Genomic DNA, 17,050 nt, shown 5'->3' with positions numbered 1-17,050 from the left:
TTTTAACAAACGTTTTGCGTTTGTGAATCAAAGCGAAAGGGGGCTATTTTGAAGACAATTCATTTTTGTTGCATAAAAAACTGTAGTTTGAATTTTGAACTTATTCTGTACTCGTTACATCAGTACTTAATAAAATAATTAGAAAAACCTAGGTCAACGTATTTTTGGGCCATCCTTTAAGTATGTACATGTAGAATACAATAAAAAAAGTAATGTTTTGGTATAAATATAGCAAGAATTGCGGTTCTAACTCAATTTTTCGTAAATTTTATAGTAAAACACTAAAATCCGGATTTAATCCGAACTTCGGATTTCAGCCGAATCATAATCCGAAAATCCGGATTTTGTTAAGTATGTCCGGATTTGCAATCACTACTGGTGACAGACGGACGGACGGACGGACAGCGAAGTCTTAGTAATAGGGTCCCGTTTTTTACCCTTGGGTACGGAACCCTAAAAAAAGTGAGACTGTGACTATTTTTTTATAGGACCAACAATAATGCCGGCTACACACGTAACTATAAATCGTAGCGATTAAACTGTGCAGTCGGACTGTGCAGATAAATCGAACGTTCATAGTGCCTCCACACGCCTCCGATATCGGCGTCGATCGTGTGTTCTCCGCAGAAGCTCACGCAAGAAACATGTTATCCATGTCATCAAAGTTAATACGGTAGTTAAATTTTCTAATGTTCCGCGCAACTTTCTTATTTTTTTTCTGTCATAAGAAACTTCTCCTGACAATAACTAACATATAGACAGTCAAGCAAATCTTGTCAGTAGAAAAAGGCGCGAAATTCAAATTTTCTATGAGACGAAGTCCCTTCGCGCCTACATTTTTCAAATTTGCCGCCTTTTTCTACTGACAAGATCTGCTTGACCAACTTTAAGGCAAAAAGAATTAGCGAAATTGGTCCAGCCGTTCACGCGTGATGCCGTGACCAAGAGAAATAATTATGGATTCATTTTTATATTTTTCATTATTTACTTGAGGAACGAACGTGCGCACACAACCAAGCTACGTGAAGTACTGCCGAAATGACCGATCGCCATCCACACGCAACGATAAAACTGTGCAAACGCATCGACAACGATTTTTCTAATATAATTTGCAACTGCCACCGATAAACGATAATCGACAACGATTTGTCATACACACGGCAGATAAAACTGCGCAAATCGGACTGCACAGTTTAATCGCTACGATTTATCGTTACGTATGTAGCCAGCATAATAGTGCTTTCTCTGCTACTCCTACTGAAAGTTTTAAGATTGATGCCAATTTATTTTCTGATCAAATCGGTCGATTTGATCATCCCGTCTGGAATGACCTCGTTGTGCCGCTGACGTTCAGTCGGTTCAGTGAACTAATATTATAATAGCCATTTAGACTCTCGGCTCGCGGCTCGACTTGCGGCGCGTCTCGTGGCTCGCCTCGAGCGCGTAAGCCCGTCGAGCTACTGATTAAACACTCTCGTCTCGTGGCTCGGCTTGTGGCTCGTAAGCTCGTCGAGCTAATATATTTTAAACACTAACAGCACGGCATAAGGTTTATAACCGAATGACAAGTCGAACGCGAGTGTGAACGCAAGCCGCGAGCCCCTTTGGCTCGTGCCCAAAAAACCGCTACTCCACGCGAGCCAGGCGAGCGCGAGACGAGCCACGAGCCCAGCGCACACTCTCGTCTCGTGGCTCGCGCGAGAGTCTAAACGGCTTTTAAGATGGGGAGTAAAGTTAATTAGGGAAAATAGCTAGGAATTTTAAAAGATTTACATGGGAAATGAGTTAATTTTTGTTTAAATTGTAAATATATTTATTATACATTATTTTCCTAAGAATTAAATATAATAATCAAATATCGAGAAGAAACATACTAACTTTTATTCTAAGTTTACATCAAAGTTTACATAACCATTGAAAGTAAAATCCACAATGTATTTTTGTACTAAAATTGTCTTTAAAACGGTCGGAAGACGTTTTTTGTCAACTAACAAGTTTCGAAGTGTTACGCATTGCATTTTTGATATGGATGGTCTACTCTTGGGTAAGTAGTTTGGTTTTATATTACGACTATTACGAGCCCATAATTATATATATCGAACCAAATAGTCTCGTGAGGTAAGTTTCGTTCGGACTGAAAATAGGTGCTTGCCTTAACAATATTCTTATAGTTGAAACGGAAAGTTTGGCCGGAAATCCAACCTTGTTATAGGTACTTCTAGCCTCCTTTAGACGGTGACTTGAAGAAAGAAGTAATGAGGCCTTTACCAGAATGAATGCGAAGGAAAGAAAAGAGTTTGCGGAATGTAAGGGAACCCATACATCTCTTCTCTTTGCGCACAGACTCTACCGTCAACTGCATCATCATTTCCTACCGATTCTCTATTAAATAGCTGTGTATATTGTATTCTTCTTAGTGGTTACCTCCTCCCATTATTAAGAATTAAATGTAGATAGCAACCAGCACTATTTCAAGCCAGGCAATGTTTGGCATGCTCAGGCAATGTTGAAGCAGTTGACAGTACGTACACCTCTATTATGCACAACAATTACTCAGAACCATTCTTAGACCCTGCTCCGGTCAATCAAGCTTCAAATCATAACTTCCCAGTCATAGTGCACAACTGAACCTATTTTTAAATTAGAAATTGAAATTAAATGTCCTTCCTCGGGCACTCTTACTTTGTAATAATTGTTTCTGTGCTGTGTATTTTCGTAGTCTTGTGTTATTACGAGAAAACTAATATTATGACTCGTTTTCCAGATACAGAACTTGTCTACAAGAAAATGGTCACTCAGCTGTGTGCGGCATATGGACATGAATACACTGATGATCTTATGATGAAGGTTTTAGGAGGAACTGAGCAGCGTTTGTCTGAGATTCTGTGCAAGGAATTAAATCTACCAGTATCTGCAGAACAATTTAGAAATCAATTGCTGGAACTAGGTGATACAATGCTTGCTGGCCCTCCTCTGTTAGATGGTATGTTACTAGTTTTTAATGCTAATTTCAAAGACAGATGCTATATTAATCAGTTGGTGTGGCACAGCCTCGCACTTGAGAAGATCCCACAGGAGCCAAATCAGATTCGACATTGCCCATGGTTAGATTAGTTCACACAATGTCATTGTTTTTAACCCCCAACTGTTTATGGCATTACATAGCTCGCAAACATGTTGTCTGTCAAGATGGTCTTAGATCAACTTGCTAGATGGCACTCATTTAGTTTGTTGGGGGACTCGGGTATTTGAAATTAAAATGGTAATTTTTTTGGGCTGTTTCAGGGGCAGAAAAATTAATAAGGCACCTGCACAAAAGTAAAGTTCCATTTGCATTAGCAACCTCCTCTAGTGAAAGATCTGTGGTTACTAAAGTAGCTGCACATAAAGAGTTGTTTAAGTTGTTTAACCATATGGTCATGGGAAGTAGTGACCCAGAAGTAAAATTTGGAAAGCCAAATCCAGACATATTTCTAGTTGCTGCTGCGCGATTTCCTGATAAACCACACCCATCCCAGGTAATCATTTAATTATAGATTAATTACAGTCATGTTAGGTTAGGTTAGTTATATGTGCCGCAGAGAGTGATTGCGCAACGCATCATAAGAGGGTACAAAACCATAGGGCATGCAGCCGCTTGCGCCCTCGCCGGCACAATACCGTGGGACCTTGACGCCCAACTCCTGGCTGGGAGGTACCATCGGCGGACGGAGTTACGCATCGCCGATGAGCGTCTGGCTCCCAGAGAGTTGGAGGCTCGGCTTGATGCGGAAAAGAAGAGAGCAAGAGATAGTTGGAAAAGCCAGCTGGAGGACGACCCCTATGGTACGTACACCATTGCGGCGCTCCTCACATCTTTTGACAGCTGGCTAGACCGAAAAAGTGGTACTCTTACGTACAGACAAGTGCAGGTAATGACTGGACACGGCTGCTTCGGTCATTACCTGTACACAATAAGGAGGGAACCTTCGCCGGTTTGTCACCATTGCGGGTACGAAGACGACACTGCCTATCACACGATGGTGGAATGCCCAACCTGGGCCCCTGAGAGATGGGAACTGGAAATGGCCCTGAACGTGGATGATCTCTCGCTGCACAATATAGTAGCAAAAATTCTAGTCAGCGAGAGATCTTGGGCGGCGTTCCATAACTTCTGCGAGAAAGTTATGAGAAGGAAAGAGGAAGCGGAGCGGGCGCGCGAGGCCAGAGCCGATGCGCATCCGCTACGACAAAGACGGAGGGGAATCAGGCGGCGGCAATTCGTCAATGCCTTGATTCCCCAGTAGAGCTGCGGGCTGGGGACCCGCAAATGAGGCTCTACACGCTCGAGGAGGGGGTGTAGCGTTACACAATCCCTCCTCCTTTATTCTGAGGGTGCCTCCGGTGAACAGCCGGGAAGGCGGGGGGAGCATCGTGGTAGAATATTAGTGACCTCACGATGCTCCCCTATAACGGCAGAGAGGGTAACGCCGCAGGGGTTTTAGTGGGTATTCTCCTCCCCTCCCTCTGATTAGCAGAGGGAGTTACGGGAGGAGCGAGTCCCACATACCACCCATAATGGGAATCTCCAGCCCGGGGTGGATGCGTAAATGCATTTCCCCTGCGACAAAAAAAAAAAAAAAAAAAAAAAAAAAAAAAAAAAAAAAAAAAAAAAAAAAGGTTAGTTATATGTATATATGTTAGGTTAATATGTATATATGTACAATAAGTTATAATATATTTAAAAAATAACAAACTGAAGAAGAGATTAAATGTTGTGTTTTGGGCCTAAAACACCCAAAAACGGAAAAGTAAAATGTGGTGTGTGGGAGTCCTTATTTTTAATTTTATTGGATGTTGTTATTGCAGAAATATTAAAACACACCTGAGGAAATATCAACTCATAATTTTAAAACTGAAACGGGACTTAATCGCGTATATAATATTATACTACTTTTTGGTACACTTACTTACTTTTATTATTAAAGGGGTTCACTCATGGTACGATTAATCGCTTCGATCAATCTCACGAAAATCGTGACGATAGGTCGCTTCGAATATGCCAGTCAATACAAAGAGCAATTGGTCGTTACGATCGATGTGCGATCGAGGGATGCAACGCAATACCCGAAGCGATTGGTCGTTACGATGGATGTGAGATCGAGGGATGCAGCGCGTGCGGCGCCAAGATGACGATTATTAACATACAATGATTTACTTAAGTTCGAACGCGCAGTCATATGTTGATACAATTCCTCGATAAGATTCCTTCGATTACCTGCGCCTATGCCTGTGACCACGGAATACCTATTATATCTATTTTCAGTTTTAAAAAATGTGAGTGTCAATCGTGTTAGTTGAAATTTCAACTGTCTATAATACCTATTACGGTTCTTGACATAAAGTCCGCTGACAGGACATACCATATGTCCTCAGTCCTAAGCATGGAACCCTAAAAATACATAAATTAATTTTTGTTTAGAATTTAGTAAGTATTTTCTTCCATAGACCTTTTCACAAACCTTAAGCTTCCCAAAACTGAAATCCATTTTTAATATTTACGGAATGTTTATATAAATAGTTGCTGGTAGACATAGCTCAAACTCCTGCTGCGTCATTTCAGTGCTTGGTCTTCGAGGACTCTCCACACGGCGTCACAGCGGGAATTTCAGCTGGCATGCAAGTGGTTATGGTGCCCGAGCCCCATTTAGATAGAAAACTGACTGAACATGCTACCATAGTTCTTCCTACTTTGTCTAAATTTCAACCAGATCTATTTGGATTACCAGCTATGCAGTAAATAATGAGACGCCTACACATCAGTGTCAACAGTGCAAATGGGTTCTGTTTTGTAAAGCTACAACTTGGGTTTATAGTCAGCAGCACGAAACGTTAGTTTGTTTAGACAGCTAACGAAACGGACTCCAGGAATTGAATTTAAAAAAGTCTTCAAATATTTATAGTTGTTTATAGCCAGTCTTTTGTAATGCACTGGTATTATTACATAGTGGTTAGGTTCAAAAATGCCTGCGCCATGAAGAGCAAATGGAAGTCTGTTTCCATCAAAGAGTTACATACAACATACGTTCAGAATGTTTCTGACTCCATACCTCCTCCCTTTGAAGGCCGCAAAAATATGTGACGCTCTTATTGCTCTACAAATAAGATCGTGTCACATTATTTTTGCGGCCTTCGTTGTGTAACATATTATTGCAGGTGACTGTAGGTAGGTACCTGTTACGAGTATATATCCGGCCCCCAGTTCTATTCGAAGGAGGGGCTGTGCGAAATTTGTATTGAACTTTGAACTACTATACCTATTTTCTTAGATGTTGGAATCAATACATTTAAACATACAATACATTTAAATATCTACTTTATATGGAATTTGTATGCAATATTTAGCAAACGACGTGACAATGACCAACTTTAAGAGTCCGCAGCAATCTCGGCCGAATCTCACCTTCCCATTCAAATGGAGTTTCGTTCTCATAATATGGTTATCATTTTAAAATTACGTGTGAGAGTGTAATTAAACTTTATATACTTACTTACTTTTTTATAACTATTATGCCTATAATTAGTTTTAGTTTATATAGCTCCAGCTTATAAAATAAACCAAATAGAGCAAATACAAGTTTTGTATGAATAACTAAATGTATGAATAACTAGGCCTAAAAGGTAAATGAAAGTGGGGAAGACAAAGGAAAAGATGAGCCGAAGACATAATTAATAAACACAGCAGGAAAAAGCTAATACAGCAAAGGACGGAAAGGTGGAAAAGAACTGAAAATACACTGTGAAGTGGAAAATAAAGTTGTATTAATAATAATAACTAAAATTAGCTGTATTTTTTAACCATGGTATCTGAAATTACATAAACTAATTACAGGCATACATATACCTTATCCTGTTGTACTTGTAAGTAGAAGTTTCATAGCAATCTAGCTATTCGTTTTAAACTGAGCGTAACTATGTATGGAGAACCGAGCTTGCAGCGGACTCTATGTCTACTATTATCTACCGGTTATGTATGATATATTTTTTTAATATATCATACATAACCGGGATTCGCCAGTAACTGGCTACCGGCCAATAACTGGCCACCCTAAACTAAAAATGATTCTATTCACCAATAAACAGAATTCATTTTAGTATAAGCAGCCTTCAGTAACTAGCCACCTTAAGGCCGTGCATCGAAAAATAACAGGATCTTAGAAACGTGGCAGTGGCTAGCCCCGGAAACAAACAGTAGTGATTTTCGGATATATGTTTCTTGACTATATGATAAGACATTCCGTAGTAGTCGAAACACGAATGCTTAAAATTTTCTCGATAGAAAATAAATCCAAACTTACGTGTTCATTTTTCGGTTTTAGCTTCGTGTAACTAGAAAACACATCCATATCCAGCACAATCCACCTTACAGCAAAGGTTTTCATCTCGTGTTAACTTTCAAAGAACTAAATATTAACTTATTATCCTTTACCGATGGATTTATTATCGATTTTTGATTTTATGAATTCAACAGAAAACGCCCATTTTACGCAGTTCGGTTTCTCTTTCTGTCATGCGTCAAAGTCATAAATGCATCCTTTATGCCAGTAATGTTAGATGGCCGTCGTGCCTCAAAGAGGTAAGATCTATGTCACTTCGCGCAGCGCTCCAAATTACGTAAAATTTTAATATCCAATAAACGTTGAGTCGTAACTCCATTGAGTAGTAACGGAATCGGAGGTAAACTTATGATGGTGCTTTCTTACAGGCCTATACGTTACGCATGTGTGCGTGTTTGCTTAGCTACGTCATGCTACGTCGAAATCTATACTCTTTGTCAGTTACAACGGGTTAGGAAATTTCGACAGATATTGAAATGTATCGGTAGCTGTTTGGTATTTAGCCATCAGAATCTAACCGTAACTTTTTGCTTTATTTTTGTTTGAAAATAAAATATCTATAAGAATATATTTTTTGCTTTTTTTCTATTGTAATGATAAAAATAAATCTAGTATGTTTCATGCTCAAATAATTTAAAATAATTGAATAAATATTAAAAACTAATTGATATTATTCGTTTTAATTATTATATTATTAAGTATGTTTGAATAAAATATTTTATTTCAATAATACGAAAAGTTATTATATTTAAGTACCACTAAAAAAGGTCTCTACTTACAAACACTCACTTGCACGGGCCGGGGTTCGAACCCGTGACCTCCGGTTTGAAAGTCGCACGCCACTACAATTTCACATAAGTAATTTACAATGACATGATACCGTGGAAAAAGTGAATATTACAATGTACTGTGTTACTATCATTTTATAGTTTATTTTGGCTTGACAAGGAGGAATGAGAAAAACGTGCAGAGCGAGAGGATTAAATCTCTCTGTCCCTTTCTTAAAGTAGCCAATCCTAATTATGACATCTGTTTTGATATTAATTCTTTGAACATAATTTGTCGATGTTCTTTTTTATATCATCGAGAAAGATTTTTATTAAAAAAATGTGTTGAATTTATATGTTTTATTTATGTTTTTTTGGCATAAATTTCATTACTTTTGACAAATTTTGATTGTGATGACAAACGATTTGATGTGATGTGTGAAACGAACCATGTGATCAACGATTTATCTAATAAAACTTCATTTAGTCGAAAAAAATAGTTGTCTACTACCGGGTGGAAAAAAATTATGGGCCCTGGAGGGAAAGTGCCTTAAAACCTTAAGTTTGCTCATTTTACTTAAATGAAACATTATTGTTTTTTAAAGAAACAACTGCATTCAAAGATTTTTGAAGTAAAACTTCTTTAGCGGCGCTAGGCACTTTATGAGGTGGGGAAAAAATGATAAACTCGAGACAGCGTAAGGCGATCATGTGACCGTAAGGTTTAGATGGCATTTAAATCAATAAAGAAAAACTCAATGACATTACATGAAAAAGGTTATAATCTTGTACGGGCTGAAATACGAGGATCTCACAGTATTATAACTTTATATCACTCAAATATAATTCAATAAAGCTACATCTTGATGAAATCGCTAATAAAAGTGAACTCTAGTACTGGTGAATAAAACTCAAAATATCATGACCAAATATATTTAGACGCGAGGTCTGCAAGGTAACTTTACAATTTCTATTCGAATTTTAAACAATTAATGCTATAAATTTGAATTTCGAATTTTAAACAAGCTCACTGACCAGCAATTTCGGAACCAAAAGTTTTCAATAGAAAGGAGGATGGGTCAATTATACATAGTGCTGCAGACATTTTGGACTAGTCATTGAGTTTTCACTTCTGTCGGCACTCCCGGAATGCAACACGTTGTTTTTTTTTTTAAATTCGCTTAGTCGCGCCCGGGAATCGAACCTACTTTTTCCACACTGTATAAAAGAACACAAATGCATTTCTTCTGGTAACTTAAATGTTCTATCTATCTTGGTGATATGTCAATGCAATCAAATAATCTGAAAAAATAATAATAACCCAATTTATGAATTCCGTTCCTTCAGAAAAATGCGAAATGTACGTACAATTTTTAGGGATATCGTACCTACTTTTCCCAGAGACAAATTTAGTTGGCTAAGACACATTTTCTCTGATTTGGGGTCTGTACTAAAAATCTAACATAATATGATAAGGACTTAATCGTTTTAAGCTCAAGAGTGAGTTTTCCTAAAGCTTTTTCTAAAAATTATGTCTTTATTAACGTTAGGAGTGCACTGCAGCATGTCAAATGTATGCCAAAATGTCAAGGGAGAGAACAATAAATTAAGTTTAAATTCCACTTCCACTCATCAGCAAAGTGATATAAGTATATCAGCAGTTTAAAGTTATTTTAGATTACAAAATTAGCGCATCAAAAAAATCAAAGTGCATAGAAAAAAGTCGCCTGTCATAATAAAATTGATGTCTCTTGGGTCACCAGAAAAGTCACCAGGGAGAACGATGACCCAAATCACATTTAAAAGAAAATGTAAATTTTGTGTACTACCTACGAACATTTTTCAAAAAACTATGTTTTTATAACATATTAGACCCAGGATAGATCTAATACCTCTTTTCCTACCCCGGATAAAATGGTCGGCGACTAAAAAAGTAACTGAAACGTTACGTTATTAGGTTCACGATGCCGCGTTGTACCCTTGCCTTCGTTGCGATATGTTTGGTAAGTCAGGTAAAAAATGAGCCATGATTTTGGGACATATTAACAAATATTTTTTTGAATATATATTAATTTTAGCGGACTTTAATAATTTACCAGTTAAATTAGATGTAAATACCTTTTTAGTTAATCGTTAATATGATATATTAGTAGCAGTAAAACACTTTATTGTACAAAAAGACACATAAAACATGAAGAAACACACATCCTTATAATAAACCTGACCCGGGTAATAAAAATACGGCGAATTTGAACTTTTGTTTGTTGTCGTTGTAAAATGTATTAAAAAATAATGTAGGCACCCCTGACAATTGAAATTCAAAATTATCCAGAAAAAGCGGCCAAGTACGAGTCGGACTCGCCCATGAAGGGTTCCGTATTTAGGGGATTTATGACGTATTAAAAAAAAACTACTTACTAGATCTTGTTCAAACCAATTTTCGGTGGAAGTTTGCATGGTAATGTACATCATATATTTTTTTTAGTTTTATCATTCTCTTATTTTAGAAGTTACAGGGGGGGGGACACACACATTTTACCACTTTGGAAGTTCATATTCAGTTTAGAAAAAAATGATGTTAGAAACCTCAATATCATTTTTGAAGACCTATCCATAGATACCCCACACGTATGGGTTTGATGAAAAAAAATTTTTTGTGTTTCAGTTGTTCTAAGTATGGGAATCCCCCAAAAAAAATTTTTTTTTTCTATTTTTGTGTGAAAATATAATGCGGTTCACAGAATACATCTACTTACCAAGTTTCAACAGTATAGTTCTTATAGTTTCGGAAAAAAGTGACTGTGACATACGGACGGACAGACGGACAGACAGACAGACAGACATGACGAATCTATAAGGGTTCCGTTTTTTGCCATTTGGCTACGGAACCCTAAAAATGAGTGTTTCAAAAAGGCACCCTGTATTCCTTACATACCTAAATAATCTCTTATTCAATAAAACATATAATTACTAAACACTGTGATTTATTTCAAATAAATGCAAATCGATCGGATAAAAGATATTAATACCTACCTATACAACAATGAATACGAGTACAGTCAGCTGCAATAATATGTTACACACCGAAGGCCGTTTTGCGGTAGATCATGTTAGATCTTATTTGTAGAGCCATAAGAGCGTGTCACATATTTTTCGGGCGGCGAAGAGTAACATATTATTGCAGGTGACTGTACCTATGAAAAATTCGAGGGTTAAAAAGCATTTCAACCAAAGCATTTATAATAATAACGACCATGGACGCCTGCAACCCCAGGGTTATTGTAACCCCATAACAATAAGGTTGAAATTTGCATTTAGTGACCGCAAAGTCAGGTGAGCGTAATCAAGTAAATCTGTTTTCATCATATTTTATCAAAAATAATCTCTTTTCTGTTCTTGTGCTATTTTCTTATTATCAATACTCTTAACTTATATGCTATATACGCTGCTGCTTCTATGATGTTAACATCTTCCAAAATAACAATAAATATGCAGGTTTATGAATTAATTATTTTATTGTTTGCTATTATGAACAAGTAACAACGCCATCTGTTTAATTTTTTTCCGAATTTAAGTTTCTGGCCGACCGCAGCGACCACGTATAATGGTAGTTAACTTCTGTAACGTTAGATGGTGCTAAAAGGTCACACAAACTTCACGTGCGGCGCGAAGCGTTTCCATGTGTGCGTGTTAGCGGGGAGGGAAGAACTAGCGGGCGTGGTTTACGAAGCGCCAGACGCGGCTGCAGTAGGCCCTTAAGGCTTTGTCACACAGGCGCGTTTTCCGGGTGGGGCGTGAGCGGGGCGCGCCGCTTTTACGTGCTTTTACATATAAAACGCTCACGCCCCGCTCGGAAATCGCGCCTGTCTGACGGACCCTTTATACTAAAATGAATTCTGTTTATAGGTGAATAGAATCATTTTTAGTTTAGTTAGAGTGACCAGTTACTGGCGAATTACCCTATATGGCAGCGGTCGGCAACCTTTTAGCAGCCAAAGGCCACATAGTAGTTTACGAAATTAACGCGGGCCGCACTTTGTTAATATTTATGACTTTATCAGACATTGTCGTTTGTCAATATTACATACAAAATAGCCAGGAAGGCTCGCGGGCCGCAAGGGACAGGTTCACGGGCCGCATGCGGCCCGCGGGTTGCCGACCGCTGCTATATGGCATCTATTTCAGTTTACATTTTGGGTTCAATAAATACCTAAAATAACAAATGTACATTTGAGAATCCGTAGATCACTAAGAAATAAAGAAGTACTTAAATGAAAATCCGTTTTTAATTTACCAACATATGCATTTTTCTAAACCTTCTATTTTTAATTACATTTGTATTGTTTTAGTTTACCAGCTTTTTAATGGCGGCCATAACATCCCCAGCTGATAAATTTGTGAGAATTGTACTGCGCTCCACTCCTTTATCTGAAATATCAAGTAATTTCCGTCAGTAGAAAAAAGCGGCAAAATTTAAAAATGTAGGCGCGTAGGGTTATCGCCCCATAGAAAATTTGAATTTCGCGGTTTTTTCCACTGACTACTAAACTAAAGTTGTTTGACAGACTGTATCTAAAGTTCCAGATGAAAGGTGGAAATGCTAAAAGCACTCGAGTATATATATTTGTTTTACGAGGCGGCAAAGTTGTTTAACCTCTCGTGCTAATATTTATACCCGAGCAAGCGAAAGATTCTGAAATTGAACCACGAAAAAATGGAATCTTGAGCGTTGCGAGGGTTTCAAGTCACGAGGGTTAAACAAATTTTGACAAGTGAAACACAAACTTTTTCACCACACCAATGCAAGGAAAATACTAAATTACAAACAAAATCAAAGCAAATCGATTCAAAATGAATGTTATTAAATATTTATCATTCAAATATCATCATTTAAAAGTCAATTCTACAATAAACATAAGAAAACAACTCATAATTTGCATTTGATTACTTTTTTGAAATGTGGATAAAATGCAACTTTCTTATCAGTTTTCAAACAACCAAGAGAGCCTTTACCAGCTGGTGTGGTGAAAAAAAGTATTATCAGTCTAATATCAAAACTTTCGTCTGACACAGGATACATATATTAAAACGTCGGTATCAAATTTAATTCATACGTTTTTAAATTGTATAGGTACAAATCATGTAAAAGTAATTACACCCAAACTATAAAACTCTAAAAAGAAACAGTCTAACAGGACTTTTGGAAGTTGACTGAATAATTCTGTAATTATAATATTCATGTTGTCAATGATATTTTGGTAACACTGATTTAAACTTTCACGATTTTTACACATTATTAAATTATACAACGGGACTTAATCGCGTATCTAAGTTTTAAGATTTACCTCCGACGTTTCGAGGACGGCGTTGTCCCCGTGGTCTCGGAGAAGACTGGCTTAAGTTGACATCAGCATCGTCTAACCGCGCGAGTTTTTCGAACTACCCGCACTTGGTCTTGTTTATCCGCTTGAACGTTTTGCGCACTAGGGATGTCACTCTGTCGACACACAACACTAACGATATTCGATTTATCGACTGTCGATATTCGTTTACGCTTACATTTACTAATGACTGGATTCCATGTGGATGAGATCTTGAAACCCTCGTCCCGATTGAAATTACTATGTTTTTTGATTTCAATGGCTTCCCGTACTTTCCTGCTGTAGAAATGACGATCCGTGGACAGGATTTTAGGGTTATGCAGCTCAATCCAGTGGTTTGGTCCTGACTCCAGTAAATGCTCAGCCACGGCAGACTTGTTCACCTGACGATTTTTGACAGCTGCAATATGTTCCTTAACTCTTTCTGCTATTGTGCGCTTTGTTTCTCCGATATAGGAACTACCACAACTGCAATCAATTTTGTAAACGCCAGGTGACTGATACGGAATAACGTCCTTCGGTGACCTTAGGCTCCCTGCTACTTTGAATAAAGGAGTGTACACCGTCTTTATAGAGATAGATGCTGATGTCAACTTAAGCCAGTCTTCTCCGAGACCACGGGGACAACGCCGTCCTCGAAACGTCGGAGGTAAATCTTAAAACTTAGATACGCGATTAAGTCCCGTTGTATAATTTAATAATGATATTTTGGTAGTTACCCAGACAATTTTCTAAATATTTCCATAACTTGAGAGGCAGATAAATTGCTTAATGGAGTAACTGTTTCACATGCTCTTGCTGTAAGGTAAGAAATATGTTTACAATTAAGCACCAACACGGTATGCTACTTACATGCAACTACATCATGCTTCTAATAAATGTTTTATAATAGAACATAACTAGCTACTTCTTGATTTATTTGATTTGTCATGTAATCATGATGTCCTATGTAATTTCCTGGGACTCATGCTATCTCAGTATCAAAAGACAGAGATAGTTACTTTTTAGAGCTCTGCACAAAACTGTTCGCGGAGCTCTAAAGAGATAACTTTGCTCTTGTTTTTCATTTATAATATTAGTAGTGAAGTAAGACACGCTGGTGGCCTAGCTTAGTTAGGGCAAGGTTGATCTGTGTAAAATGTCCCCTAATATTTATTTATTTATTATTCACTTCTTTTTGGTGATAGGAAGAATCACAATGGAAGATTTAATCGAACGAGCGAGCGAAGCGAAGCGAAGTTCTTACATTCGACTTTGAACACGCGGCTGGCTAGCGGCACGTCTCGGCATTTCGATGTTTTTAAGCTGAACTGTCAGAAGATAGTTTGATACTCAATAACTTAAGTAAATTTGTTCTAATTTAAATGAAATTGGGTAAACGTGTAGTCGAGGGCATTATATTTTAGTCATTAAATTATGAGCAGGCCCGATCAAGAGGTTATTGAGCTAGAAGAGCTTAGAAGGCCAAAAAGCTGTTTGTGAGGGGTCTTGCTATTCTGGTCAATTTTTTGCAAGAAACATGGTCGAGTTTAGTATCAAATGAAAGTGCTCGACTTACACTTTTATAATATCGTTTTTAAATTTACCATTTTGAAATAATTAACAAGATAAAAATAAAATAGAATAAACATAATATACATATGTATGTGACATTTGACAAGAAATATTTCGGCTTAGCACAGATACAGTTTATTTTAATCTCTATGGTGGTGACTTAAATCCAGGGGAGGGACAGCCGTATACGAAGCCCTTTATTCGAAAAAATAGCGCCATCTATATTACTTAACGCTAAACTTGTAAATGGCGCTTCAAAATTGATGCAAAAAAGCAAATCTTGTCAGTAGAAAAAGGCGCGAAACTCAAATTTTCTGAGACCATATGCCTTCGCGCCTACATTTTTTCTACTGACAAGATTTGCTTGGCCAACTATATATACATATTAATCTTTGCTTAAATCAATCAGTTAAAGGCTCCACAGACCTTGCAATAAATCCACGCGATCTTTGATCCATTGCCGCCTATAGAGCGACATAAAATAGTAGAAATTAAATAAAATGGAACTCAAAAATGTCCATACTAAATTGTCAAAAATGTGACAGGTACGTAGAAAGTGGCGCCCTCATTTATTTTCTATTATTTTATGTCGCACTATACGAGTACCTAAGTAGGTGCAACAAAGTCAATCGCTATATAATTTTTGGTTAACCGCGAGTTCTCAGTTCGGGGCGAACTACTAGTTGAATATAAAATGTTGACAATGTTTCTGCAAAACTAATTGCATGCCTATGTTCAATACTGTCTCTGAAATACATGCTAGCCATGCATGTATAATGTAGGCGATAAACCTATCAGTTTATAAGGGAAAATTGTTATCAAAGCTATAAAAAAGTAATACAAAGTAGTATTCCTAAATCAAAACTCTTACATACCATATCGGGCCCAGATCTTAGGTTCAACTCCACTGCACTCTCGAATCAATATCGGAAAGCCAGGATTATCTTTCTTGATAGATACATAGTTTTTCTGAATAAAATCCCTGAAAAGGATGAGAGTTTAGGTTAATTAGCAATATTCCTCAGATGAATGTTTCATAGTTTATGTAATCAAGCATACCTCACGCCCGCAGATTGCTTATTGGTTTGACACAGATGAATCCGGAGCTCTTTTAGTGCGCCGCCTAGACGTACTGACATTTTAAAAGTTTGTGATTATATTCAATTAACAAAATGTTAAGAAATCCACAGTAAAATGGATATATTTAGGCAATTTTTCACCGACCACCGAACGTCAAATCGAAATGTCTGATCTTTTATCTGTGACTTTTGACACAATGAAATGACACTAATGACAAGTTTGTATTAAAGTCATAACAGACGGGCGTACAAAATAATCATCTATGGGCGTACCGGACCGCACCTGGCTGAAAACTGCTCGACCAACGGTAGTATCTATGGAATGCAAATTGATGATAAATTGTGTACGTGTGGACGCTAGATGAGATTGGCGCCAATTATTTTCCTGATCAAATCGGTCGATTTGCCCAGCTCGTCTGGACTCTACTTAAATAAGAACAAAAAAAAGCTAGTCATCCTTTTCTCTTGGGTGCTAGTACTAGTGTAAGACAAAGATAGTATGATTCTCTCTACGTTTGGAATGAGACAGTCCTTTGTCCAAACTATGTATATCTGTTCGCTCTCACTTAAAGCCATGACATGACAGACTACCGCATCGCACGCGACCTCGGTGCGATCAAAATATCTGTTTCTCGCTCTAATTGTACGGCGACCACCGTACACATGATCTAGTTGAGTATTATATTCTTTGCACACGGTCTATCTACTCAACTATCAACGAAGCCCGAGCCTTGCAAGACCCATTGCACACCGTCCACTGCTGTTCTAATAGCCGTTTAGACTCTCGGCTCGCCTCGAGCGCGTAAGCCCGTCGAGCTACTGAGGGCCTACCGCGAACCACGTTCGACGTGTTACCTCCCTGTCACACTTACGTACGAATTTACAAGTGCGAC

The 17,050-nt window shown here is 37.7% G+C and overlaps 2 protein-coding genes across 3 annotated transcripts; one reads left to right on the top strand and one right to left on the bottom strand.

The window, feature by feature from the left end:
- The first annotated feature begins 1,837 nt into the window (after positions 1-1,837).
- LOC134660841 (probable pseudouridine-5'-phosphatase) lies at positions 1,838-5,790 on the top strand. Its single transcript, XM_063516687.1, has 4 exons — positions 1,838-2,044; positions 2,765-2,983; positions 3,286-3,518; positions 5,603-5,790. The coding sequence occupies exons 1-4, from the start codon at positions 1,933-1,935 to the stop codon at positions 5,777-5,779; spliced, it is 741 nt and encodes a 246-aa protein (XP_063372757.1). The 5' UTR covers positions 1,838-1,932; the 3' UTR covers positions 5,780-5,790.
- A 6,635-nt stretch (positions 5,791-12,425) lies between these two features.
- LOC134661828 (NADH dehydrogenase [ubiquinone] 1 alpha subcomplex subunit 2) lies at positions 12,426-16,327 on the bottom strand. 2 transcript variants are annotated; one of them, XM_063518024.1, is made up of 4 exons: positions 16,138-16,327; positions 15,954-16,060; positions 14,244-14,322; positions 12,426-12,571 (listed from the first exon to the last, which is right to left on the bottom strand). In XM_063518024.1, the coding sequence occupies exons 1-4, from the start codon at positions 16,215-16,217 to the stop codon at positions 12,568-12,570; spliced, it is 270 nt and encodes an 89-aa protein (XP_063374094.1). In that variant the 5' UTR covers positions 16,218-16,327; the 3' UTR covers positions 12,426-12,567. The 2 variants fall into 2 exon arrangements, with proteins under 2 accessions (XP_063374094.1, XP_063374093.1); XM_063518023.1 differs by lacking the exon at positions 14,244-14,322 and having other exon boundaries at positions 16,138-16,325.
- Between the last annotated feature and the right edge of the window lie 723 nt (positions 16,328-17,050).

The sequence above is a fragment of the Cydia amplana genome, chromosome Z (genome assembly GCF_948474715.1).
Source record: "Cydia amplana chromosome Z, ilCydAmpl1.1, whole genome shotgun sequence".
NCBI lineage: Eukaryota > Metazoa > Arthropoda > Insecta > Lepidoptera > Tortricidae > Cydia > Cydia amplana.
The sequence above is the reverse complement of the archived record's forward strand: the minus strand, read 5'-3'. Positions and strand labels throughout refer to the sequence as shown.